The sequence below is a fragment of the Chaetodon auriga genome, chromosome 1, assembly GCF_051107435.1.
Source record: "Chaetodon auriga isolate fChaAug3 chromosome 1, fChaAug3.hap1, whole genome shotgun sequence".
NCBI lineage: Eukaryota > Metazoa > Chordata > Actinopteri > Chaetodontiformes > Chaetodontidae > Chaetodon > Chaetodon auriga.
The window spans coordinates 22,494,153-22,521,355 of NC_135074.1; the positions used below are offsets into that span (position 1 = coordinate 22,494,153).

Consider the following 27,203-nt stretch of genomic DNA (forward strand, 5'->3'; position numbering starts at 1 on the left):
AGTGTCTTTGACTAGTCTCTGTGGGAATTCAGTGGGATGTGCTGTGTTAGATTCAGCTTTAAAGGATTTAGAGAGACAAAACTGAAATCTTATTTGTGCAACCATTCCTTCTTTTTTTCCGTCATGAAATGTTGTTTGCTATTGCTGGAACCTTGGCATAGTGCTTAAAGCTCTGGTCCCTGCTGTTTGGGATTGATAAAGGAGAGCAGATCCTAGGCAAACACATTTTCTATAGTGTTTCCAGCTGAGCTTGGTGAGTAATGTAGCACTTCAGTTAGGCTGTAAGTAGCTGGCTGCTGTAAGCCCTCCTGTTAAATGGATACCAAGGAGGCACATAGAGTGTTCCCTCTGGATCTTTTGTAGGCCAATGCTTGATTTGTTATGTACCCCAATCCCATCCTCCCACCCACTCTTACAGATTTTTTTTTTATAAAAGGGCGATTTTTAAAAAAAAAATATATATATATATATATATTTTTTAAACGGCATCCCTGAAGACTGTGTGTCAAGTGAACTGCACTTCTAAGCTTTTGGCTGTTTTGTGACAGGCCTGTCGTTCGAGAAACCCATCAGATGACGTACCGCTTGTTCTCTCTGATGGCATGTCTGAAGTCTCAGATCAACACAGGCCCCTGTGCACTGAATGAGATGTCTCGCAGCTTTATGACATGTGTTAAAAAGTTAGTGTCTTGTTCAGTTGTGAAGAGGCAAATCTATTGCCGCAAAGGGACGCTGGGCTTGACAGTAATGGGAGAAGCTGTTGTTGCAACAGAGTGATGAATCTGGTTAGACAAAAACACCCTGGAGGTGTAGAAAAAGTGGATTTTTAATTTTGAACCAGTTTTTGTGCACTCATTGTTTTTTCAGTTTGGAAAGGCACCGTTGTTGAGGGTATTATAATTAGAAATGTAGAACCCAAGGGATGTTTATTTTCACCATGAAAGACTCATTTCTTGATGTCTCCTGACATTTTGTATTCATTATCTGTTGCTAAAGAACTTCGATTTGCTTACTATGCAGCTCACAAGAAATATTGATTTGCCTTTCAGAGACAACTTCTAAATGTATCACAGGTCAGCTCTCACCACTGGAGCACATCTTTGCATTATAGAAATGTATGGATTGAGCCCATACATAGTCTGTCATTGTCATCCCTTCAAATCATCACTTATTAGAGGAGGTTAGATTAGAGACAAAGCCTCCCATTTTTAAGAGCCCTCAGTGACATTTACCTGTGGACTTTGTTCATGCTTAAATGTCACTATCGATACCATTGATCGGTAAGGAGAAAGGAGGCTCAAGGCTTTTTATTAAGTTTGAAACTTCCACAGAAAGAGAGAAAAGAGAGATGAGTTCTGAAAATGGTCTATAATCTCTCTAAATCCTGGTGAATCAAGGACATTTATGTAATAAATGAAATTTTTGGTCTCCCGCTTTTATTAAAAACAGTCCCAAAAAAAATATACTGAAAGATGCCAAGTCGGCTCTGCTCCATAACAAGTGGAATTAAAACCAGATAATGGTTTTTTCTCTAATGGACAAAGTTGAGCTGACCTCATTCTAACATTAGTGCAACAAATCAAAATGAAAAAGACTTTTGCAGCATCTGTTTTAGGTAGAGATTCCTGAAACACACTGAATAAAGCAAGGTAGACTGGTTTATATTTGATTTAGTATTCTAAATGTGCTGTTGTATTTATTTAAATGCAATCAATCAATAAAAACAAAACCTGCTCAGTTAATTACTGAACATTTGATAACGGGTGATGGTATCAAGGGGCAGCCTCAAAAGGCTCAGTCGAGCATCTTCTCCAGAAATGACCAAATATAACAAGCTGGCTTCTAAACATTTTCATTCACTTTGAGTTGAATTGCTTGAAAATGATTGGCAGTGTCATAATGTGTCAAATGAGGTAAGCCTTTTAATGGAACAAGCGTGAAGCCCTTCCAGGCTGATGGCGTGTGTTTATGTGTTTATTAAGCCCTTGGCTCATTTCCAGCTCAGCACAGTTAAATGGTAGAACTGAGGAATATGGTGAGTATTTGTATGCCTTGAGGGATTTTCTTAACATTTAAAATATTTTGAACTGACCAGGCTTTAATTAATGCCATTGGAGTTACACAGACCAATCAAAACATGTTTTCATTAACATTATCAAGCATTTTAAATAAGTCTTTTAGACAAAAACAAATTGGAATAGAAATGCGGAGTCTTACTAATCAGGTTCTGGCTAAGTGGCTGTATAGCAGTGCAATATACCATAAGCAAGTGTTGGGATTAAAAACGAAATCTTTAAAGCCAGTTTTCACTAAACACAACATGAAGCCCAGCTACAGCACTGCATGAACTTGTGTTGTTTTCCTGCTTCCTGTTAAACATTTATAGAAATGTTCTGTGCATGTCCCCTCATTCCCAAAACCTAAAATACGCGGTGACATCAGCTCCTGCTGCCGACGCGTCTGTAGACAACAATGTTTGGCAAGTGCAGAACAATAAAAGGAGCATGATTATTCAGATTCACAGCAACACATGAAAGTGTGTTGATTGAGTCAGTTATCCGTCACCGTTTTTCCGCAGAAAATATGTTTCATCGGAAGAAATGAAGCAGGAGACGTGTTGTCTCTGCTGAAAACGTGAAACAGGAAAGTCTTGCAACAGTTGTTGCTTCTATAATATACACCACACTTTTTGTTGTTAATACTAGATAAGAATAGATGTTAAAATATCACATATTGGCTGGTATTTAGAGTAGAAAATAAATGGATAGTATTACGGGATGGCGATGAATGAAAGCAATACCAAAAGAGCATGGTCTGAGTCAACTTTTGCTCGGAATGCTGCACAAAGCCATTAAAACGTCACTTAACAGAAGCAGAGGAATTCATGACACACACTGCGACACCAAACAAACCAAGAACACTTACCTGCTCGAGACTGAAAGTAAATTCTTGGCAATGAAATCGATAGCCAGTCGAGATTTTAATATACACATGGAAACACAAGCAGGTTGCATGTCGGTATCATGCTGTGACTTTTACAAGCATTGGTGGGGAGAGAAGAACAAATGTGCCACCGCTGTGTTTTTTCCTGAAATCTGTGTAACATTGAAACAGTAATGACCTTGGTGGATACTTGGATGTAGCCTACATATCACACGCAGAGGAAGAGGAATAATTTAAGCATCCGTGTCATGCATTTCAAAGTCACAGTCACAGTACAGTAGATGGCAGTTTGTAAAGGTTACTGTAGCGACTTCTTGGCTTCCATGCTGCAAATGGAAAACAGCTGTCAGTGAACAATGAGCACACACCTGAGGAAGGATGTGATTTACCTGCCGTGTACCTGCGCTGAGTGATTTTAGGCTTCCTAACTTCTGTGTGTGTGTGTGTGTGTGTGTGTGTGTGTGTGTGTGCGTTCAGATGTTCAGGGAAAGAGCTCATGGTTTGGCCAATGGAGGATACCAGACCATCAGTCACCTGCCATCATGACAAATTTCCCGAGCTCTGCATCATGACAGACACATCATTATCATTTTTCTTGTCAGCACCTTGTTAAAATACCCTCAGAGTGAGAGAGGACGATGTTATTCACACACGACTGTGGTTTTTCAAGCTTACGCCGTGATCAATGCCATTTTTGACAGGCAAGTGACATCAGTGTAATATAATTTCAGCTGCGCATTAAAAATGTAACGGAAGATTTTAATTGACTCTTTGATAAACCTCTTCTTCAAACAGCGATTGTCCAATTATAGCTTTGCGACCGTAACTAGGCACGGCGGGCCTGTCAGGCTGTGGATTTCTCCAGATGTTGAAGCCGTGCGCATGGGGCTGCAGTATGTTTGGCATCTAAAGAGTTTGAAGAGTGGTGTCTCTTATCAGCCTCGTTCCAACCGAAGCTACAGTCACTAGCATGCCGAGCTCACTGCTTTACAGCCCTGATTCCAAAAAAGTTGGGACGCTGTGTAAAACATAAAACTGAATGAAATAATTTGCTAATCCGTTCTGACGTACACTCAATTGAAAACGGTACAGACAATACATTTAATGTTTTACTTTAAAACTTCATTGATTGTTGTAAATATCTGCTTATTCTGATTTTGATGCAGCAACATGTTTTGAACAAGCTGGGAGGAGCAACGAAAGACTGGGAATGCTCCAAAAACACCTGTTTGGAACATTCCACAGGTATGTTGCTGTTGTTGTTGTTATTTCACACAGCATCCCAACTTTTCTGGAATTGGGGTCGTGATATCGGTTGACTGATTGTGAACATAGGATGAAGAGAAAGTTTATAGAGCAACACTTTTAATAAATCAACAGCTGCCTTCACACAATTTCCTTACAATTCTGACAAGAGTTTCCAGAGATCGTATCACATTCACAAAACACATTAATTAGTCCTCACCGTGAAAGCTTTTTGTCTTATAATGTTAGAACTGAAAACATGATCAAGTATGTGAGCTATGCAGCCAAACAGCCACGTTAGAGCAGCATAGTTTGACCTGTCACTTTTCTTCACCATACGTCATGTGAAACTTGTGAACATTGGTCATAAAAATGGAACCGACCATAAAACACAGAATATCATGGAAATTGCCAAAATGTTGCAGTGCACTAACAAGAGCTTATAACTCCAATAAATTCTTAGATGTGCAGCCACGTTGGCAGTTGCAAGATGCAAGTTTGTTGAAGACTTTGTGGCTGTATGCACAGTCGGACGTTCTGTTGGAAAAATGAGAGTAGCCTCCATCAGGTCCACTTACCGGCTGTATTTAACTGCATACGGAGCTGTTTGATTAAAAAGTAGCGCAATGTTGTGTTACATCAAATAAATTATGAATTATAAACTCATTAATTTTTTTGTTTTCTTATTAATTTTTCTCTTATTTTATTCATTCACCACATGATTAGGAACTCTTTCTGATAACAAAATTCTTTTAAATCTTAAAATACAGAGTTAAAATGGACATCATTGAATTTGGGAGGGAGCAGACAGACGGAAAAAATTAAGTGGATTTCATGATTTCAACAGGACATAGATAAGCAGCCTTTTTAAGACCTTGTGTGCAAGATTTCTCTTTGAAACGAGGCAGAGAAAGCATTTTGAAACAATTCCTGGAGCTAACATTCGGTCAATTAGCTAGCTAGCTGCAGCTGATAAAATCAACCAATTATTGTTGTCATTTCAGCTGACAAAATTGACAGTCGCTGCCTTAAAATGTAAAGTCTGCTTTTGTCTATTTTTCTCTGGAATAAGGGAGCCATTGGTCAAAAATTGCAAAGAATTTCTAGTGACAAATCCACTATGCTTATCGTTTTACAGTATGTGCCAGCAAGAATAGAGAGATGGGCAGGCACAGCAACAGTAACTCAGGCGTTAGTGAACTGTCAGGTCTATTTTATTGGATTTACAGGAGAAGTAATGAACTCCGTCTGGCCTTGAATGAGAAGTGATTTGTAAATACCATTGTATCCCCATATTGTATGCACTCAACTGGGCCTGTGGACACATTATTTTCTTCTAATTAAGATATAGTCTTGTGTTGTCCTCTGTTGAGTCCTTTGACACCACAGTGTAAGCGATCCTCATTGATTTTATTTGCTCATTTCTTTTTAATTGCATGGATTGTGTCCCAGTGTAACCGGACCTCCCCACAACCCGCCAGTTTGTGAGAATTCAAGCCAACATTTTTTTCTGTCCTCCAGGAAGGACTTTCTGTGATGCCAGATATTATGAAGATCTGCACCCTGCCAGTGCCTTACGTTAAATGATATAGATGGCTTGGCAGAAATGAAGCTCGCGCTCTGCTTCACTGCACAGCGTAGCCTTAAAGATGTCTTAACTTCTGCACCTTTCTTACTAAAAACTCAGCACTGTCACTCAACATCCATCCACATGCTTTAAGTGCAGAGTTATATAGTGGTCTGTAAGATTCCTCAAGTATGACATAAACGTCCTGCATCTTTAAGTTAAACCTGAGACATTTTGCAGACACACACACACACACACACACACACACACACACACACACACACACACACACACACACACAGGCACTCGGGCTGACTGAGTATCAAGTGTGATGGTCTCAGTAACAGACATGACAGGAACAAACAAGCTATAGCTAGTGGGTTTCTGCCTGCCAGAGAGCTGAAGGCTGGATGACTCACTTAGCCAAGTGGAAGTGATCTCCATATCCTCAGCATAATCAAGAGAACCAATATCTTTTCTTTCTAATTGCTACTGGCTGTGCAGAATCTGCAAGATGTGGATTTTCTCTAAATGTGGCAGGAATGCTTACGCAGCTGCACTTTACACATAAGCGTCGTATAATTTTTCTAATTCTATGATATGAGTTACCACAGCTGATCACCAGCTTAATCGTATTGGCTCTGCACACATGCACACTAAATGTTATTCTTGCTATATTTATCCTAACTTTTTATATTTCTGGAAAGCATATTGTTCAGCTCTCAGCATATTGTTTTACACAGTTGTACATTTGAATGTCATTGCATGTTTTAGCCCATCAAAATGCATATACTGTGCTTGAAGGAATCGTGTACTTACTTGTACTTGTTTTCTTGAGTCAATTGAGAAAATTAACTTTTGTACAGTAAATGTGAAGCTACAGCAAGCAGTCAGTTAGCTTAGTTTACCTCAAGGCTGAAGGCAGAGGGGCTGGCCTGGCTATGTTTGAAGACGAGCCTACTATCAGCTCTAAAGCTCACTAATTAACACATTATATCCTGTTTGGTTCATCTGTACAAAAAATACTATTTGTGATGTGTGTTTTTCCTGTCTCTGCTCAGCGAATGACTGTATTTTTCCAAAATCAAACTGTTCCTTTGACCTTTAACAGGTAACCATTTTCCAAGCATTTTGTATTTTGTAGCACAACTCCCTTTTTACACCGTCAGCGCAGCCATAAATTTGCATTAATTTCATTACTGTGACATATAATTTGCAGACTGTCGCACGATGGAAACTTCTTTTACCATAATACAGATGCGATAAGAGTAAAAGATAAAACGAAAAGTCACCAAAGCAGCAGTGTCTATAGCAGTAGAGAAAGTGTTAATGTAAAAAAGACATGAGAGTTCACATGTGAAGAACAACAGACACGGTATTTAAGGCTTCAGATGAGCCAAAGTAATCCAGACGTAGCCAAAAGCCAATAAAACTGGAAAAAAAAAAAAAAAAAAAAAGCTCCGACAAGAATTTTTTGCTTGTGCTGTTATTGAGCTACAATCCAGCTGTAAGCGCATGAGAGAATGCCTCAGGAGACTCCCCAAGACAGACAGATATGTTGGCAAGTTAGTGAGTCAGTTGAAATTGATTCACCTCTTGCAGCTGCAAACTGGAAAAAAAAAAAGTTACAGGAAACTGTCTCTGACGTCTTTTAGCGGAATGGTTTTGGCAGCTATTAGTGTTTAGACATCAGGGGTCTGGGTGAGAATTGTTTCACACTTGTTTTACAAACCATCACCTTCTTCAACATTAACACGAGCGTTACTTTGGATGTGTTTGCAAAGTTAGTTTAGCAACGGTGAGGAATGCAGGTCGCATCCTGTGAGGGAGACTGCCTCACATCAAACCCAGTGATTGATGAGAAGAAGCTGCATGTGGAGTTTTTCCCACTTTGTTTCTTTTTCGTCTCTTTAATTGAGAAATGATGTGTAACATCTGCAAGACATTTTGAACTGTGGTGCTTAAACTAAAACACCAATGTGTCACTGTACTTTGGAACATATTGGCAGAGACATAATGTGATTGTAATCCACTGTGTGGTTGAGTCTGAGTGCCTCAAAGAAAGGTCAGAGAGCTCAGTGGTGTGTCGGGATGAAAATTAATTCATGGCTTTACCCCAGTTAGTCTCTGTTGAACAGTTTTAGGGTGCTGGCTGCTTCAAATTACTGTTCAGGTCTTTCATTACTTGTTAAATTATTGTTCAACTTTGCACATAACCTGACTGGAAATAGTAGCATTTAACAGTTGTTTAATATCATTAAATATGTTAGAAATTTTTTAAAGTGCTCAAGAAGGAAATGAAAGTGGAAGGAAGCGTAAATTTTCCCCACCAACCAAACAATTTCTTCTCAGTCTCAACACATTTCAAAGTGACTCATATAATCATTCAGAAAAGTACTTGTATGAGTGAATTTTGGTCCCCTGGCCCAAAGGTAAAGACATCAATAAAGACCCTGTTTCTATTTTTAATTTCTGCCTTTGGCGACTCCTTACACTGATTTCAAAAAAGTGTCGCTTGGGCAAAGCACGCCACGCGTCTCACTTGCCAGATGTTGACTGTAGCTATAAGCCTATGTCATCATTTTAAGGCCAGGCTCGCCTCACAGAAAGTCCCCCCAGCACTATTTTGCAAGGGCACTGCCACTGCATCCCCGGCTCTGCACTGTGCAGTGACCCGAAGACGACTGTGATTGGTTTAAAGAAATACAAACAAGCCAGAGCATTTTCCCCTGTACAAGAATGATAATGGGTTCAGCCAGACCTTTCTCCAGCGTTGACACAGTGCTGTGGAGATAGGTCTGGCCATGCGGGACTGGAAATGCCTTACAAGCTTCTTTGCTTTTTGTGTTAATTGTGACCTAGTTTACTATCACCACAAAAACAAGTTTTATTGTTTCACCACAGTATGCTGTCACATATTGCTCCAAAATATTGGTTTGCAACAGGTTCAGTCCACGACGTTCGTGGCTTCTGCAAAGAATTAAAAAGCTGGAGGAAACCAAAATATGCTGTTTACATGCAAAGAGTAATTCCAAAGATTAATACACTTGCATTTACAATAAGTAAATAATAAAATCAAGTGTTTAGACCACAGTGTAAATAATGCAGGCTTTCCTCTGCTTGTGATCATCAGCTGGCTTTAAATCATCAGCATTGGTCATTTTATGCTTTCTGGAGGCGTGTAATGCTCTTGGGGAAATGCAGTTAGCCTTTTGCAACATGCATTAAGGAGAGAGGGAGACTCTCTGACAAGTCACCAGGTCACTGCGAGGCTAGCATGGATTAACTGTCATATTCACCAGTCACCAATCAATATTTAGTCTCCAATCCATTAATTGTTGTTTCTGGATTGCAGGAGGAAACCGACAATCATGAGGGTCGTAAATCAGACCCACAAGTCATGATGCTGGTGCCCCTAGGAAATGTGGAACAGTAATTTTGATTCTGGAAAAATAAAAAAATGGAGTTAAACTCAATCAGTAAATGCACAAAAATGAAATTATTTAAATGTTAACGGTCATGTTTCTATTTTACCATCATCATCTGGATTTTTTCCAGTTGTCATAATGTGTTTTTAACTGGTGTAATCTCCAAAAGGCACTTCATGGAGTCTTCACAGGTGCTGAGTAGCAATTATATGCTGTGATAGACAAGAAAAAGGGTAAAGTACAGCACAGCAGAGACCACACATCAAGGAACCATACTGTTGTATTTAGGTGACACATTCCCTCACTGAACAAAGCCAGAGTAGTTTTCCTCTCAGCTTGTCAAACTAGCAAAGCAGGTAAACAAGGAACCGTGTCCCCGAGCATCGTCAGCGATGCACTGATGTCTCCCTGACATGGAGCTTCTCTGCAGATCGAAGATGCAATTGCAGAGTTGTTTTTGTTATTTCAGGATAAACTACTGTACTGGCCATGTTTAGTTCATTCTGGTTTTGCTTGCTTTACAAAGCATCTTTTTTTTGGGGGGGTAATCGGGTTTCTACAATCAAAACTTGTATTTGTGGGCAATGGGTGGCAATTCTCTTTGCATTATGTTCATAATTTCTTCATAATCAACACCAGAAAAGGAATTTGCTGCAGTAACAAACTGCTGCTGATGTTCACTGGAAACATATAGTGAAGCCAGGTTCAAGATTGAGTGATTTCAAAATTTATTTAATATTAAGTCTGATATTAAGAGAGTCTATAGGAAAACTATTGGACATGTTCATCAGTGTTTTACACCTTTTCTCCATTCTCTTGGTCTCTGAAGAAAATGTCAGCCCATATGTGACGTTGGAGCTGCCAGTTGACATAATTGGGATGGTGATAGTTTAAGTCCTGAACACAAGATAACACAGGATGAATTAATTCATAGCCTCAGCCTGATTGGACCATTTCTGCTCTCTGAATTTGACACTGGTCCTCCCATTGACTCCAGAGCAGTCATGCAGAGCCCAGTAACAACTTGGGCCAGTGTGGCATATGTGGTGTGAAATAGTCCAAGATTTTCTACCACTGAAATCGGAAAGCGATACTGGCGACGGCAAATGAATGGGAAGAGATGTCATTATGAACTCCCACACTGAAAGATTTTATGGCCATTAGATTAACTGAGGTAGATCTCAGCTCTCTCCTACTCCATCCCTCAAAATATAGTATCTTAAAGAAATCAGCAACTCGCCAGGATCAATTCATGTCAGTAAAATTCTGTTTTTGTCAATATTATTCCTGTCAGTATTTTAAACTATGTACTTTCTCCACAATGGGCAAGAAACCAGAGAGCACAGTATATATTATATACTGTATATTCTAACTGATTTTATATGTACCCGCTCAGGTTGGATCTAGTCATGTGTGACTGAAATCGATCTTACAGTGTGTGTACACTCCAGCACCACTCACCACATCTAAACTCTATTAGCCATCCAGTGACCAAAAATAAAATCAGCTAATTTAATTTGCCACCAAAATCAGAAACACAGAAATGGCCACTGATGATTAAGAATACCCTTGTCAACATGCTCACATTAAAGTTGTTGATTTGTCAGAGATACACACCTGAATGACTGCTGTGTTACCTCGAGGGACTCTGCAGGTAGTTTGCTGGAGTGTCTCCAAATCCCTCCGGGTGAGAAAAAAGGAGAGTTTTCCATTAGAAAATAACCAGGCATGCAGCCTGAAGCCAAAAAAAAAAAAAAAAATAGCCGGCAGTAAACAACCACGGCAATACAGCTGTGCCAGTCAATGGATAGATGGATGAATGGTGGTACGAGTCAATGGTTTATTTGTTAATACAGAAGACAAATGAATTAGTTATATGAAACAGATGCCACAACAAATAGATTTCAGTCCAGATCAATAACAGATACACCAGGAAACAACAAAGCATTCATAAAACCTCTGATATAGTAACATTTTCAGGTTAGTGGTCCTAGTTAGAAGAGTAGTGTCCACATGTAAAGGTTAGGGTTAAGGTTAGGGTAGATTTGAAAACCAAAGAAAGGAAAAGGTGGAAATGCTTTTAAACTGGCAATCTATAACTGTGCGTGCACCTTCAGGAACCCTGTATTCAAAGGCATTTTGAAGTCAACTAGTGAGCAAGTATCCCCATTTTTATGTAAATCACATATATCTGAAAATCTGTTGAAATGTTTTTTGACCATCCAAAGCTGGAGCTCAGTAGACAGACAGACAGAAACACCCCTGAGTGCAAACAACAAAAAAAAAAAACTCACTAGTGAAATTTAAACAAACGCTGCTTTTATTGTCTGAAAGCCTGAAAATGACGTGCCCAAAATAAAACGGTTGATTGAACTTGTTTGATAAAAGTCCTGCTTCTGGTTGCGGTCGCTTCTGAGAGTTAACTCTATGGACTGAACCATCAAAAGTCACAGTTGGTCTCCATGAAAGTGACACAAAATAAGCAACTGTTGTTGGGAAATCTGAAAATGGTTTCCCACAAATGGAGTGACAAGGCTTTGTGCTTTCAAACAATGTGTACTGTGTCTGGACTGAGTGGAGATTCAACGAGATGCCATTGTAAATAAATAACTGACAAACGGCGTCCAGGACACAACTGACCAACAGGGTCCAGAACACTGACCAACAGGGTCCAGGACACTGACCAACAGGGTCCAGGACACAACTGACTAACAGGGTCCAGGACACTGACCAACAGGGTCCAGAACACTGACCAACAGGGTCCAGGACACAACTGACTAACAGGGTCCAGAACACTGACCAACAGGGTCCAGAACACTGACCAACAGGGTCCAGGACACAACTGACTAGCAGGGTCCTGGACAAGTATCAAGCTACAAACTAAACACTGCAATACTGAACATAGCCTGTGCACTGCAATATGTGTTTTTCTTTGCCCTCCTAATGATTTATGGTCAGAACGGATTAATCTTCAAGAGTTTTTCATCAACAGCCCGTCGTTTGTAAAGTGCTCCTGCATGTGACATAATTCCCAAAGTTATTTAAGCATGTAGAAGTAACCCTTCCCCATAGCAATTCATATGGCTGACTCATACTCACAATTCATCAAATATTCATTAAGCTATATGAAAAATAGGTTGTCAGAACTCAGCTGAGGATATCATTTAGGTCTTTGAGTCTTTTATGGAATGAGTAACAGAACTGCTGCCAATTTCCCCTCTACTCTCACTCAGTCCCGCTGAGGCTTTCTCTGCGATAGCTTCAGAGCCGCGCGCTGCTAAACATAGGCAGCTGCGGACTTCACAGGACTCGGGTTGGTCCCGTGCAGTGACCTCCAGCCAGCTCCTGATGGTAATCTAACCAAGCATCACGCCCAATTTGAGACTTCAGAGTAAGCAAACGGGAGTGCTCTTCAAAGGCACAGACAGAAGAGGGGAGTCTGTCTGTTGCTGTATTCACTGGCAACACCAGCTTAGAACACACAACCCGACACATGAACATGTTTATTTAAAAGAAGAAAAAATGTCCTAGATGCTCTAAAGCTGTACATTCAAAACTGTTATCAGTCTGCCAGATTTTGTGGTTGGGTTATTGGGCACTGAGCTTTGGATGTGTGAATCGTTTGAGGTTTAATATGTTGGCTGAGCAAATAGTCCTGCATCTTATGCATTTTAGATACCTGTGGAGAAAATGTAAAGATTGATGATGCACACCTGGCTAATCAGTAGCAAGATGCATCATTTTTTCCATCATATTCAGATCGATGTCGCAGTTGTAGCCATGAAAAGTAAAATTCTATCCCTTAATTATACAGTAGCACCCTGATACAGCCAGTAAATGCAATTTATAACCCCTATGCTAAGGTGCATCATTCTTCTTAACTTTGGTCAATATGACCTGGGGGTAACCCAGCTGTGTGTTGGTTGAAAATTTGACAAGTCTCATTTTTATTCTTGAAGCATGTTTAGAAACAGATAGAAACAGATAGAGTTACTGTTGCTTGATCGTGGTCTAGAGTTAATTCAGCTGTCTGGCAATTTACGCCACATCCCATGTTTTTGGAATTGGGGTTGTCCAGCAAGACATGTGCTAAGAGTAATAGGCCATAAATAATGGATTTATCTATATATATATATAATTTTTAATGCATGGTATCAACACCTAGATTCCCCTTTATCAACGATAGTTCTGTCTGACACATAATCATTTGATCTGGTCTGATCCAGAGATCACCTCCTAACACTCATCATTTGATCACAGGCCCAGGAACTGTTCACCAGATTTTTACCAAACTTTCTTCCAATGTCCTGTCAACAAAAAAAACCTTCCTCTAATTGTGTTGGCGAAGGTATTTGTGTTTACTTTATGTGCACTTAAATACAGATATGTATTTCAATATTGTGATGAGGTTGGGTAGCGGTGAATGGTTGCGCAGTTGTGCTAGGCTGAGACAGGGCCCCTGGATATAATTACAGCTTAATTCAATGTTAATTTGCAGTACAGAGTTGGAGTATTAATCTTTATGCTTTTAATTCACCCCTCTTTAAACAGGCTAGCGCCCTGTCCTCTGTACTCACTTGTCCTCTAAATCACTCCCCTCAGTCAACTGCATGAGCTTAATATCCTGCCCTGTCAATAGCCACCGTGAGGAGGGAGACTTTATGTTCCTTAGGTCTCATGACAGGCACTCTGAAATGCTGGCCTGAGGGCAGGAGCTCAAACTCATTCTGCAGTGGCTGCTCAGGACAGTCTTGAATGGTATTGGCTTTCCTCAGAGCCGGCCTGTTACACTGTAATTGCGAGAGCTATACCTGACTTGCCACAATGATCTTATTTGTCAATTTTACAAGGCTCCTAAGCCTTTCTTACTGAATGAATTAAAGTTTCCACAGCAGGCTTCTATGCACAATGTTAAAATTGCTGTTCATTACAGCAGCCACTGCAGTACAAAGTGTGCCGCTTTGACACTTAAGATAAGGGTTCGTGTGGCAGATGAAGAAATGCTAATGAATCATGCCGCCATGGAAGGCGCTGACAAATGACCCGTTTTGCCTTTTACGTAGGACATCTTGCCCTGATTTTGTTGAAATGCTCCGTTTAGTTGTGCTCCAAAAGTTCCAAGTTTCCTCACTGGTGTTCTCAGACTGAAGCTGGTTACATTTTACTTTATTTTTCTTATTTACAACAAATTCCACAAAAAACCTGAAACCAACAATGAATTGACTCTATTAGCGAGTATTTTCTGTGGAGCCTCTGTGCCTCACAGACGTCCATTGTCGGTGTTGATCTGGCCGATGTGTTCCTTCATTATGATCAACCTGAACTGATGTATCATACATTATCATGCTGCTGTAACTACTCACAAGTGCATCAAACTACAGTGCCCAGCTTTTATTATATATTTAGCCTTTTTTGAAAATGAAAATACTGTATTTGTGATTTTAAAGATTTCCATCTCCAGTAGGAATTAGTTGGCTTGTGGCCAAGTCCCACAGACAGGCTGCAGATGTCAGAAAGTATTAAGAGGTTTCTTTAATACCTGCACTTCAATAAAATTGATATATTGAGATTAATTTTAGCACACTTTTTGGGATCATAAGATTAAATTAGGATTAAAAACTGTTTTTACTCACCAACAGCGCTTTGGTTGTGCGTGGTGATTTATCATATTAGCTACATTATATATTAATATATGATATTAATAGTTGGCCGACAGAAGCAATTTTGAAAGGTTTTTGGTGGTTTATATAAGATACAGCCACTTTGTTAATGTCTGAGCCCTGACTTAAGCCAGCAGGGATGATGGAAGTTCTGCTTCCTGCTGGTGACACAGCAGGGTGTGTCATTATCAGGCTTTGCTCCTTAAGCCTATAGAGCATACAGTCAAACGATCACTCCACATCAGACTTCTAGCTATGACCACTTATGATCTAATGATTTGCACTGCCTGCTAAAAACTCAGGGGACGGGGAACTGTGTTTCTGCTGCCCTTTTATAGGGAGCAGCTCCCGTCGGAGTAACTCGGCTTTTCGTGATTGGTCAGTCCTGCAAATGTCAGTGCACAGAGATAGAAGTCTGTTCTCTGCCCTGACCACTTAACCAGTGCCAACCCCTCAAATGAGACTTGGTGGACTTTTAATTACTTTTTTGAGAGACAAGGTAGAGTCCAATGAAAATATCAAACACATTATCTTCACCACTGACATCTCCCAGTCTGAGATGATCAATATTACCATCCCTCTGTTTGAACATATTAATATCTCATTGTTTTAATGACAATGAAAAGTGGCAGTTTGGTGGGTAATCTGTTTTGGGTATTGATTCACGCCAAGACTCATCCAGAGTAATAAGGTCATGGTCTTTGTGTGCTTTGTTTTGTTTTGTTTTTTAATTTAGTGATTTGTAATTCTACCTTTAGGAGAAAATTGTTCTAGAGACACACATGTAGCAGCACACATGTACAATCAAACTACAGATCACATCCTTTTCTACTCACACCAGAACATACACACCAAGACTATTGTACGATGTACCAAAGGCCATACATAATAAGACAAATACATCAAAATACATACATAACAAGGAGACAACAAATACAGTACTGTATGCATTGATAACTGCATGTAATCAGGCACTTCCTGTCAGATGTTTTTAAGTGATGCACACTGACAAAGCTGAGTATTTGCATGCTTTTGGTGTCTTATGGACTTGATGTTAGACACATGGAATTTAGATAAAGGGATGTAATTAAAAAGTAATTACTAGTCTCTGTTTAACTGGAGGGATCAGTATGTATGCAAATCAATGATTTGTTTTATGTATACGCTATTTGTAAGCTCCGCTCATTGAAATTTAATTTCTACTTGCTGTCACACACCCTCTCTCACACACACACACACACCAGAGTTTCCTCTATCTCCCTATCTCTCTCTGACACTGTGTGTGTGTTTAGATAAAGGTGCTGGGAGGTTCCTTTGGTGCTGGTAATTATTGGCTGTCAGCACATTTGGAGAAGGCACCGTTGTTTGCACTCTTAGTTGGACCCATGTCGTAGACATATGATAGAGCAGAGCACCCTGAGGGTTTTGAATTGAGTGTTGTTAATCCTCAAAGATGATGTGAGCATATTGACGTGTGAGTAAACAGAAGCAGCAACGTTTCTGCGTGTGTGAGTGTTTAATATCTCTGAGCTGACATGTGTCCTCTGTGTTATGACAGATGCTATGTTGCTGGTGGCAGACAGACTGGAGGGACCCTTCAACATTGAAGCCGTTATAGAGCCGGTTGACGTCAAGATCTCTGAGGCCATCATGACAATGCAGGACAACAGCATGCAAGTGTCAGCCAAGGTACTGTGCTCTGAATTAGCTTTGCTCGCCATGCATGATCTGAGTTCTAAATGCAACATATCTTTAGACTGAAAACACTGTACACACAGAGTTTACAGTCTTGTGGTCTGAAGCCTTGGATGGCTCGTGGAACACTGAACAGCTTCGGTACACAGTCCTGTCTCCTAACAGTCCTGCTTTTGTACCATATTACTAATTTACAAAAACTAAGTTTATGAAAGTAGCGCGATAGCATACACCACAGAAAGCTTTATATTAAGGAGCAGGAGCTCCTTAAAGGACAGGAGCTCTGGTCTTCACCTTTCCTCCAAAATGTAATTGGCAAACCGTTTAGTTGTATATAAAGCTGTTTTTTTTCTTCTTTTTTTTTTTTAAGAGATTTTTTTTAAGAGACAGTTAAATATGCAAAAGATGGAACTTATTTCCTCTTTAGCCTCTTTAGAGTTCAAACTGCTAATCAGTCTTAGGAATAGTAGCACATTCAGGATGGTACAGGATAGTTTTTCACTGTCCTTTTTTGCCAAAAGGCAGGTTTATCTTTCATTCTGATCCTTTGGTGTATTCTGTCCTATCTCCATCCCACAGTCACAAAGGTCAGTGTGAATTAGATGTCACATTCTTTTCCATGTCAAGAGGTGGGAATTTACAACTTCACCCATTGTACTCATAAGCACCTGGCACTCCATCCCTGTGAGCTTGTTCGTCACTGATGGATTGGATCTGAGATTACAATCTTTCCCCACATTCACATTTTAACTGTATGCGCTCCTTCCCCAGTCACCAAGCTTTGGGGAATACGTCAGGCCACATTGCGTTGGACTTTCATTCCTGCTGCGCCGACCTGTTGAAAATCTTTGTGATGTACAGGATAGTGGAATTGTAATCATGGTGAAGAATTGATAAATATTAGAGAAAAGACAGCCTCTTGTCTTGACAGCCATGTAGCACATTAGAGTGCTCCATCACATTCTGAGCCAGGGGCCAGCAGACGAGCCGGAGAGGAATGCTAATGAGCTGTGAGGCTTGGAGGTGTGTTGTTTGGGCCCTGAGAGCCTGTAGAGACCGAGCCATCTGAAAACAATCCATTCTCTCTATGAACCTCTATGAACTACACATTGATTAATGTAAGATTCAAGTAATAATAGATCTGCACTATTTTTGTAAACACAACTTCAGTTTCAGGAAAGTTAAATCATTTTCTTTGTAAAATTCAGTGTTTGTCCAAGAGTATCTGATATATCCTTATTTTTATTGTCACTCAGCAGGTCATTAATATTGGATTTTTGTGATAAATATGTTCCAGTGTTGTGTTTGACCTAGAAATCCTGGTAAAATTGTTTTTCCATTTTGAAGGCACAGTGTTGGATTGAGACAATGGCTTTCAATTGCTGGCGAGTAACAGCTTATCAAGGGTTGATTTTTTTTTCAGTTTATTTTATTTTATTTTATTTTTTTGCCACCAATATGACACTTCCTGTAAAAGGAGACTCTGGCGCTGATAGACAGCATTGGTTCCAGGCTGCCTCTGTGTGGTTTTCTATCTCAAATCACAGAGCAGAAATGGTGCTGTGAGCAAATTGACACAGGCTTTTCTAGGGAAAATATCAGTGCTGTAGGAAAACTACAACTTTTGTGGGATCAAAATGGATGTGTATTCTACAAAGGAATAGACTTACATGCAGCCCTGGCTCAGTGCAGAGTTCATGCAGCTTCGGATTGCTGATAACCTGGTTTCTAACTGTTCAGCACTGCAATGAGAAGCTCACATCTCATAAAAATGAAGGGATATTGTGTTACTGTTGCAAAACCAGACAATTTCCTCAACATACTGTGAATGCTAAACACTTTTTAGACACTGGCCATTCTACATCCCTTTTCAGTTTCCCCTTGTGCTTGCTCCCATCTTTGTGGTAATGGCATCTCCCTCTGTCAATTTTAGGTTTTTCAAGGGTGTGGCCAACCAAAGCCATCAGGAATAGGCAGGTCTGTACGTGGCATCTCAGACGTGTTCAGCGCTCGTTTCAGACCCTACACCCCTGAAGAGAGGCCAACCACAGCAGCTGGAACAAGCCTGGATAGACTGGTATGTACAAAGACAAGACAAGATGAACAGTATTGTAAACTGTGATTGAAAAATACGTTAAAAAAAACTTTTTGTTTTGCATTTATAGTGTTAAATAGTATAGTGCTAAATAGTCATATATATATATATATATATATAATAGACATTTAAAGCTTCTCTCTAAGGTTTTTAGAGGGTAACTATAAAGTAGAAACTAATCTTAGGTCAAATCATTTGTATGGGAAAACCAGTACACTCTGAAAATAAATCTCTAATTATTAGGCTCTCACTTTGAAGCCTAATTACGGCTGAAGCAGGCAATTCATGATGGATTTTACTGAACAAGTCTATTTTCCACCCGCAAATGATGAATCAGTTGAGCTGTTAAAATACAGAGTGAGAAAGGAAGTGTTCACTCTGTATTTTAACAGCTCAACTGATTTTCAGAACTGTGCAGGAATGTGTTGAGAATTTCTGATATATTACTGGTGGAGGCCTGAGCTTGAGGACAAACCTACCAGGGCTCAAGTCCAGAGGCCAGAGAAAAGTAGAGGCCCTGAAAGATTCCAAGAAAAATCATTATAAATCCACATTCATGTAATCCATACAGACCCCAGCTCCTGTGAGCCTTCCACCACACTCTACTCGGAGCTAAAATATTTTCACTTTGGCAAAACACTGATTCCCAAAAAGTTATGACCCTGTGTAAAACATAAATAAAACAGTATGTGAAAATTTGCTCATCCTTTCTAACATATGCTCAATTAAAAACAGTACAAAGACAATACATTTAATGTTAATGCTCCAAAAACACCTGTTTGGAACATTCCACAGGTTAACAGGTTCATTGGTAACAGGTGATGACTTTGTAAAACCGTTGTCAATGAACACAGCTCATTTGCCGTCATCGCATTCTGTTTTTATTTATTTTTTTTACAGAGCATCCCAACTTTTTTGGAATCTGGGTTGCTCACTCTCAGCACCAGAGGTTGCAGAAATGTCACAAAAGCACACATTTGTCTACATCACCCACTTGGATATGTTGGGTTTAGCATATATTCCTCATAGCATGTATTGCTGCAGGATACCATAGGAACAGATAATCAAATGAACCAAATCACAAAAAAAAAAACCAGCCTTATCCCAGAACTTGTACTGCTCTAAGAATCAGTCATGAACAGGCTTAAACAGATTCCACATCCACCCACCAAACTTCAGGACGATGACAAATCCTGAGACATTAATTGAGGCTATAAAAAGATCCATTGCACCACCTCATGCCACTGAGACACAATGTGTAGGAGGCAGTCTGTGTCGAGCTCCAGTATATGGCTACACAGAGGCCCTCAAATTGACAAGATGTTAAATCAGGCCCCAAAATTCTGATATCTTAGCCTACAAGCAGCCAGCAACACTGCATCTTTTCCTCTTCTGCTACAATGTATGCAGCTGTGACGTCTCACAAGGGTCTCATAGATACCACATTTTAAATATGATATCATGTGGAACTGGAAATGATTCCATAAACCTGTTGCTCCGTTTTCCACGTCAGGCTTCATTATAGTCATACATGTGTACGTCAAAAGGACATAATGAGTTATGTTCTAACAGTAACACACCATAGTGTCTTGAAAAACCCTTTGGTCCACAATTCCCTTTAATAAATGTCTCATTCCACTAAAAGACATTTCAGTGGAACAGCAGTTACTACTTGTCAGGCCATGGATTGGATGTTATTAAACCATATTTTTATGCCATCAAAAGCAACAAATCTTCTGCTGTATAAGTTGTTTGATAGGATTACAATGTAAAATATGCAGTAGCAGAGAGGCAGATTAAAGGCTGCAGAGTGTTTTGTGTCTGTCTTCATTCAGTGGTCCGTACTCCCCGAAGTGTAGCTCTAATTATAAGGAATAAACTTGTGAAGGCTACTACAGTGGTTGTGTAAATCATGGTCAGATGCTGTAAAATGGTATTCTTGAATTCAGCATATCTTCTCTCACAGGCTTTGTTTGGAAAATCTAACCAATCCCTTTTCTTCGCTTCATAACATACACAACCAAAAGGGTGGGAAAGGAAAAAAAATACTAAAAGGCAAAAGCACATTTAGAGAAAATCCACAGGTTTCACTATCTTTAATAATTCATTTATACATGCTCTCAGGCCAAGTTCCTTTAAAAAAAAAAAATATTCTAAGAAAATTGAGTTGGGCTGCTCAGAGTATGACTTCTTACTCACTTGAAATCGATCTGTGCTAGACACTGAAACATTAAGTGACTATGTACAGTATATTTTACCAAGCTGACTTGAATAAAAAAGCAACTGTTATAGGAACACTTCAGCCTAACTTTTTATGTACCGCTGGTGTCTGTATGCAGTTCCTGATCTTTGCATTGATCGGCTTTGACAGCTGCAGATTTTAAACTGATTTCACAGTGCAAAAATTCATTGTGAGTAAAATGGTTGGAGGTACTAAATCTCACAGTGGGATGAGGCTGGTGGATGGAATATTCCAGCAGCACCATTTATCATTTAACTTTTTGCTTCGCTAACTAATAGACATTCTTTTGCTTCTATTCTGTCCCTCAGTCTCTCAATTTCTCTGATGTCCAATTAAATCTCTTTCTTCTTCATTTCTCTGCTGCTCCCAGAGGGTTGTGTGGAGGACAATGCAACACAGTGTAAGCCTTTCATTCCTCCTCTTTCACCAAGTCATCTGTCTTATAGTGTTTTAATCAACCTGCCCATAGAGCTCCGCTTCTTTACATTATTCAATGTTCATATTGATTGCTTGTTTGTGACATGGCTGTTTATTTACTTTGGCTGAATTATGTTGACTTTTTTTCTCGCCTGGAACCGAAGTTAGCTGCCTCAGTCGATATTTAAAGCTGTCTTTGTCTAGAGTTATTTAGACTGGCATCATGGTAGCTCGGTGGTTAGGGCTTTTCTTGCCTTACAGCAAGAAGGTTGTGAGTTTGAATCACCTCCTGATTGAATTTAGCATTTTCTCTTTGGGTTTCCTTCAGCTTTGTTCCGCTATTCAAAGACTTGCAGCTCATGTTGATTGGACACTTTGATTAATGTGCACATTGATGTGATCAGCATATGTTAACGTGTTAACCCTGTGATGACCCGGCAAAGAATCCGAGGTGTTTCCAAGCCTTTTTCCCAGTGCATGCTGGGATAAGCTCGTGCACCAGCTGCGGTCTCGGGTAAAGATGGAAACAGAGTGCGCTCTCTTGTTTTTGCCTGATGTTCTGCATGAATGTTTTGGATTCCACACATGGGCATAGACGGCCTGAAGCTAATTTTCTGAACACAACTGCTGATTATCATTCAAAAGGAGAATCTGAAGGGTTTTGTTGACCAAGGTTTCTGACAATTTTAATCATATTTTCAATCAGTTTTTAAGACATCTTGCATATGTCTGGAAATACTGTTATGTTTGGCCTTTTGCAGTACTTCAGTGTGTATCAGTTGCATGCAACACAGACTGTGTACGACTGTAGAAACACGAATTGCAGTAACTGGTTTACATCTTGCCAGAATAAGTAAAACATCCCTTTCACTGCCTGTAAACTTATGTTCAAGAGCAACTCTATATTTGTTATATACACAACTGCACATGCACAACTTGCATGCTCCTACTATGACAATACTGCATACATATGGTGGCAATAATAATGTTTTTTTTGCTTCTTCCTAAAGATGAGGAAGGTGAGGTTTACGTACATGAAATCACAGGACAAAAATTTTGTGCCCTTTGTTGAATTTACACAGTCTGCATGTAATTAGGTTCTGATTTGCTTTGGCTGATCACACATGCTGTAAGTGAAGGAAAGGTCAAAGAGTGCAGTTCAGTGGCTGGATTTGTCTGAGATCAGCTAGTTTAATTGAAAACATTGAATGGCTTCAGGCACAGAAACGAGGAGCAAAAGATTTGGTAAATATGATTTTGATTACTATTGAAGTTACGAATGACTGTACCGCTCTAAGTCATCATTGCTCCTTATATATTTAGTCAAGAGTGTTTCCTCTTAAATCAATTTGTGGCACGTTTCAGTCTCACTCTGTTTTCGGGTGATTTGGTCCAATGTATCTGTAACATTGCAGGCTCTCATCTGTATCTCAGATCAGAACTGAATGAGATACAAGTGATTACATGCTGTCTTAATCCTCTTCCTTCTCCAGCTCACTGCTAAATGATTAAAGATGAAAGAGGTCTGTCTTGGGTTTATTATGGAGTCCTGTAGCTGATTCATATGGGCAAAATTAACTGTAAATACAAACAGCACTACTGGCTTAAACACTGGCTTTTTTGAGCACATAAAAACAACATTTTCTCTTCTTTGATTTATGGTCATCTTGGTATGTTTTGCTTTGTCTGTGATTCTTAATTTAAGTGAGACTACTGGGCTATTCCCCCATTTAACTGAGCCCCATTTTCTTTATGATTCTATATAATGTATATTAATGGAATGGCCTGACGGTGTTTGTAATGAAATCTGTCTTTCTGCGGTGCTGATTCATCACTGAGACTGAATGACCTTCTCCTTCTAATTCAAAGGAAAGCTGCTGTTAGTGTCAGACGGGGCTGTTGCACTGTTCCTCCATAATTCACTGACCACAGGAAGCATACACACTCAAAGGAGGTCTGTTCTTTCAGAGGTTGTGTGAATATAGTGTATTGTTTCCTGACATACTGACTTGTTTTTAAAAAATCAAGAAATTGATGGCAGCCCATGGAGGCTTTGATGTTTAATTTAAAAAGATTACATCTGTAATGTCAGCTACAAACCCACTGCTAAATCCTTGTCACTTTTTTTACTCGTGCTCGTGGCTCCAGACTTCACCACTTTGGTCCGGACTGAAATGTCTGCACAACTATTGGATGCATTGCATAAAATTTTATACAGTCATTCATGGTTCATCCCCAGAGGAGGAAGCCAACTGTCTTTAGTGATCGCCAGACCTTTACTCTTTTTGTAACACCGCATACATTTGATCTGGTTATAATTGAGCACACTAAGGAGCTAAACATGACATACCTGTCGTCATCACCATCATCGGCTGTATCTCCATATTCTTACAATCGATTGGTTTGTAGATGGTCAAGCGTTTGATGCCGTCTTGTTGTCAGTTAAACTCTCTCTCTCTTCCTCTCAGAAAATAACTCAAGGATTAAAATTTGGCAGATTTTTCTAACTTACTCTTTATGAAGGTGATGGATCAAATGTCATTTAAACATCAGCTCTAGTCTTCTCCTCATGTGCTGCCGCAGCTTGCTTTGTTTTGTTGCATTGTTTTTCTTTTTCCTGGTTCTGACAATTCTAGGACTTCTTGTAATTGGTCTGAGAGTCTGAAACATCCCAAAAAAAAATGTTTTCACACTAGAAACAAACTGAAACAAGTCATGTAGAAAAAGTGTAAAGAAGAAATTGGAAAATGAAAGTTTGTCGAGCAGTAGTCCTGAGAATGACTGGATCAGGCAGTGGTACTCCTCACAGCTTTGATAAAAGGCATCGAAGGGAAAGTAGTATGTGGATCAGTGCCATGAAGACTGGGATGAACAGCGGCTCACTGGTAGACTGGTGCAGGAGTGACTATCTTAGGAGAGACCACTTGCTCTTTGGTAGACTGAAGAACCTGAGTGACTGTCCAAGGTTCAGCTTGATCTGGAACGAGACCACCCCTTTTCATCGGAGCGAGGTCCTGCTGTTTGGTCTGGAATGTGGTCCAGCGGAGGTTTCGCATGTGTAATTTTGGTTTGGGTCAAACTGGAGCTCAAACTACTGCTGACACCATCATTGATCATCAATTTGAAAATACTGATAAATATGATCAAGACTCTGTCCAGCAGTTAAAATATAACATTGGTAGGAAGTAACTCAGCTGTTCATCAGTCGTTATTCACTGTTCACAGCTCATCCTCCACCATGTGTTCCACGTTCACATTTATATTCTGAGGACGTGGAGAGAAAAAGCATACCTTGGGTGCCCAACAACATTTATATTGTCCATTTATTTTGCCAGTGATAAGCAGATGTCTGACGACTCTTGTGAAAGAAATGGCTTTGTTCTCTGTTGGCTCAAATGAACATTGCTGACGGGACATTACTGTCAATTTCTCCATTACACAAATGTGATTGATGTCCTGAGGGGATTCCATTACTGATTTATTTGACCAGTTTCTAAATATTTTGAGCTTCTCTAATGGGTTGTTTGTTGTTGAGCACTGTTGAAATGGGGACGCAGTTGGAAAGAAAGTAAATCAGTCATTAGCAGTGGCCAGGCCTTTTTCCACGCTCCATTTGACGTTTCAGCAGAGTGCCAGGGCCAGGAAACGATCTGGCAACGACCATTTTTCTCAGGAAGGAAAAAATGTAAAATAAATGATCAGTGTTTTATTTCTTCAATCAATCACAGTAATCCAGTGTTGATAGGCACCACATATCTATACTCCAGTGTGAATTTGTTATTGTAGCCACACTATACTGAGAGGACTAAAGGGTTTTATAGAGATTTAGGGGAACACACTGTGAATTTGAATGGATGGAAAGAAACCCAGAGCTGAACATCCTTCAGCTTCTGAATGGGAGTAGAAATCACTATTCCCACATGAAAATGTCTTCCTGCCAGAGCAATCAGTCATTGAGAAATCAGTCCGCCCAATGCAATTGCAGGCACAACTGCCAATTATGACCGATGGTAACACGGCCAAATTGGGGAAATTCATGAGTCATGCCATAAAATGGATCCAGTTACAGCGCTAATGAAATTCTGGCATGTACTGCAGATCTGTTCTCTGTTCTCTGTTTTTTTTTTTTTTTTTTGGAGGGGGGTGTCTTTTTCTTTTTAATAGCCACGATTTCTGTGCAAGTCAGCAGGAGGAAAAACAAAAACAAACAAACAAAAAAAAGTGTTAAGACCAGTTAACCGCTTTGCAATGTTAATTCAGTGTACTGGGCATGCTGAGCAAATGTTGTTGCAGCAGCAGTAACAGCCACGGGGTGTGAGTACTGTTAGTGTTTCTAAACTCAGTTTTCCATCGTGCTGACAAAGATCTGGAGAAAAAAAGAAGTGTTTACTTTGTGGAGTCAGAACTTGACGACACTTTTAGATTGAATGATTGTAGGCAAGCTCAGGTAGCTGACCTGGTAGAGTGTGTGTCCCATGTGCTAGGGCTGTGGCCACAATGGCCCGGGGTGGCCTTTTGCTGCATGTTGTCTCTCCTCTCTCCCCCTTTTCCACTGTTCTGTCTAATGAATACTAACTATCCCACAAAATATTTAACATTAAATTATGGCAGCTGTTGGGCAGTGGAAGAGTTCAGGCTATGCTACTTGAGAACTTGATCCTTATGATACCCTGAGATTAAGACAGGTTATGTATTGTGCTTCAGTTTGTAACACTATGCTTTTTACAAAATCAATTCCAAATCGATTGACGTTCTTATTTTGTTCTGTATACGGTACATGGACTGTTATTATTGTAGACCAAGACGGTCACAACACAACAGCTTCAAACAGGGACATTCGGCTATCAGCTGTGGCCTGAAAGAAGTGAAAGCTTATGACTGGTGCTGTACCCCAATTCAGCTCCATTGCTACAGAGTTGTATGTGTCTTAGTACTGTAACCGCACTGTCACAAATTGGATGCAATTTTCTGTCTATTAGATGGTTTTGGTGGCAACAAAAGGAAGGAAACATGCTGTAACGGCTTTGTTCATGTAATGTTTCAGTGAAAAAAAATGGATAATCATTCCAACATTTTACTGGGCTGTTTTAAATCTTCCTTTGATACCTGCTAATGATCGTCGTCACAGGTCCAAAAATTTGTGCCTGAACCCAGTTAGACCCTGAAATATACTACCTGGACCTGAACCGGACTATCTGTCATTTGAAATCAGGGACCTGGACCCATCCAGAACCGACAGATGTCAACCCAAACCAGGCCAGAAGGTGCAGACCCAATTGGCACTGATTTCACAGCTGATTGCTATTAACAAGTTAACGTTCATTTATAAGCTGTCAAAACAAAACTTTGAGTCTTAATGTAAAGTTAGTAGTCTTCTCCCTTGTGCCTGGTTGTGATGCATAATCCAGATTTTCTGTTATTCCTGTCTTTACACAGCATGGCTAATCCACTCGTTATTTCATCTTAAATGTCCACTTCCTGTCACGGTGACAGATGGCAGTGGTGACTCTTTTCCTGTTGCAGCTTAGTAACAGTAACTTTGACTGTTTTCCTTTTTGAACCTTAATAACAATAACTTGTTCATTCTAATTTGCTATAATCTGTGCTCTCTGAGACGAGTCCGTTGTGGCTCTTCAGGTTTTTTTCAAACTTTCTCATCCTAACGTTACAATTGTTGCAAGTTACAATACACACACACACAAACACACACACTCACACACATATACATACAGCACTTCCATCATGATTGTGAAGATGGCCAAGTATAAATGATTTATTACTCAGGCAGAGGATCAACACGGGTATTACACACAATGTTAAACAGACCTGGGCCACACTGTAATGGAACAGGACCCAACCCGGACCCCACTGACATATAAAACATGGATCCAAACCCATACAGGTCCCAGGT

General features: G+C 39.9%; 1 protein-coding gene across 2 annotated transcripts in view; it reads left to right on the forward strand.

The window, feature by feature from the left end:
• Positions 1-27,203, forward strand: part of LOC143320502 (glypican-6-like) — a 142,455-nt gene that overhangs the window by 87,341 nt on the left and 27,911 nt on the right. The window contains exons 5-7 of one of the 2 annotated variants that reach the window (XM_076730217.1): positions 16,402-16,532; positions 18,472-18,615; positions 21,246-21,275. In XM_076730217.1, the coding sequence (XP_076586332.1) occupies positions 16,402-16,532; positions 18,472-18,615; positions 21,246-21,275 (305 nt within the window). The remainder of the gene's footprint in view (positions 1-16,401; positions 16,533-18,471; positions 18,616-21,245; positions 21,276-27,203) is intronic. The other variant, XM_076730227.1, reaches the window with a different exon arrangement.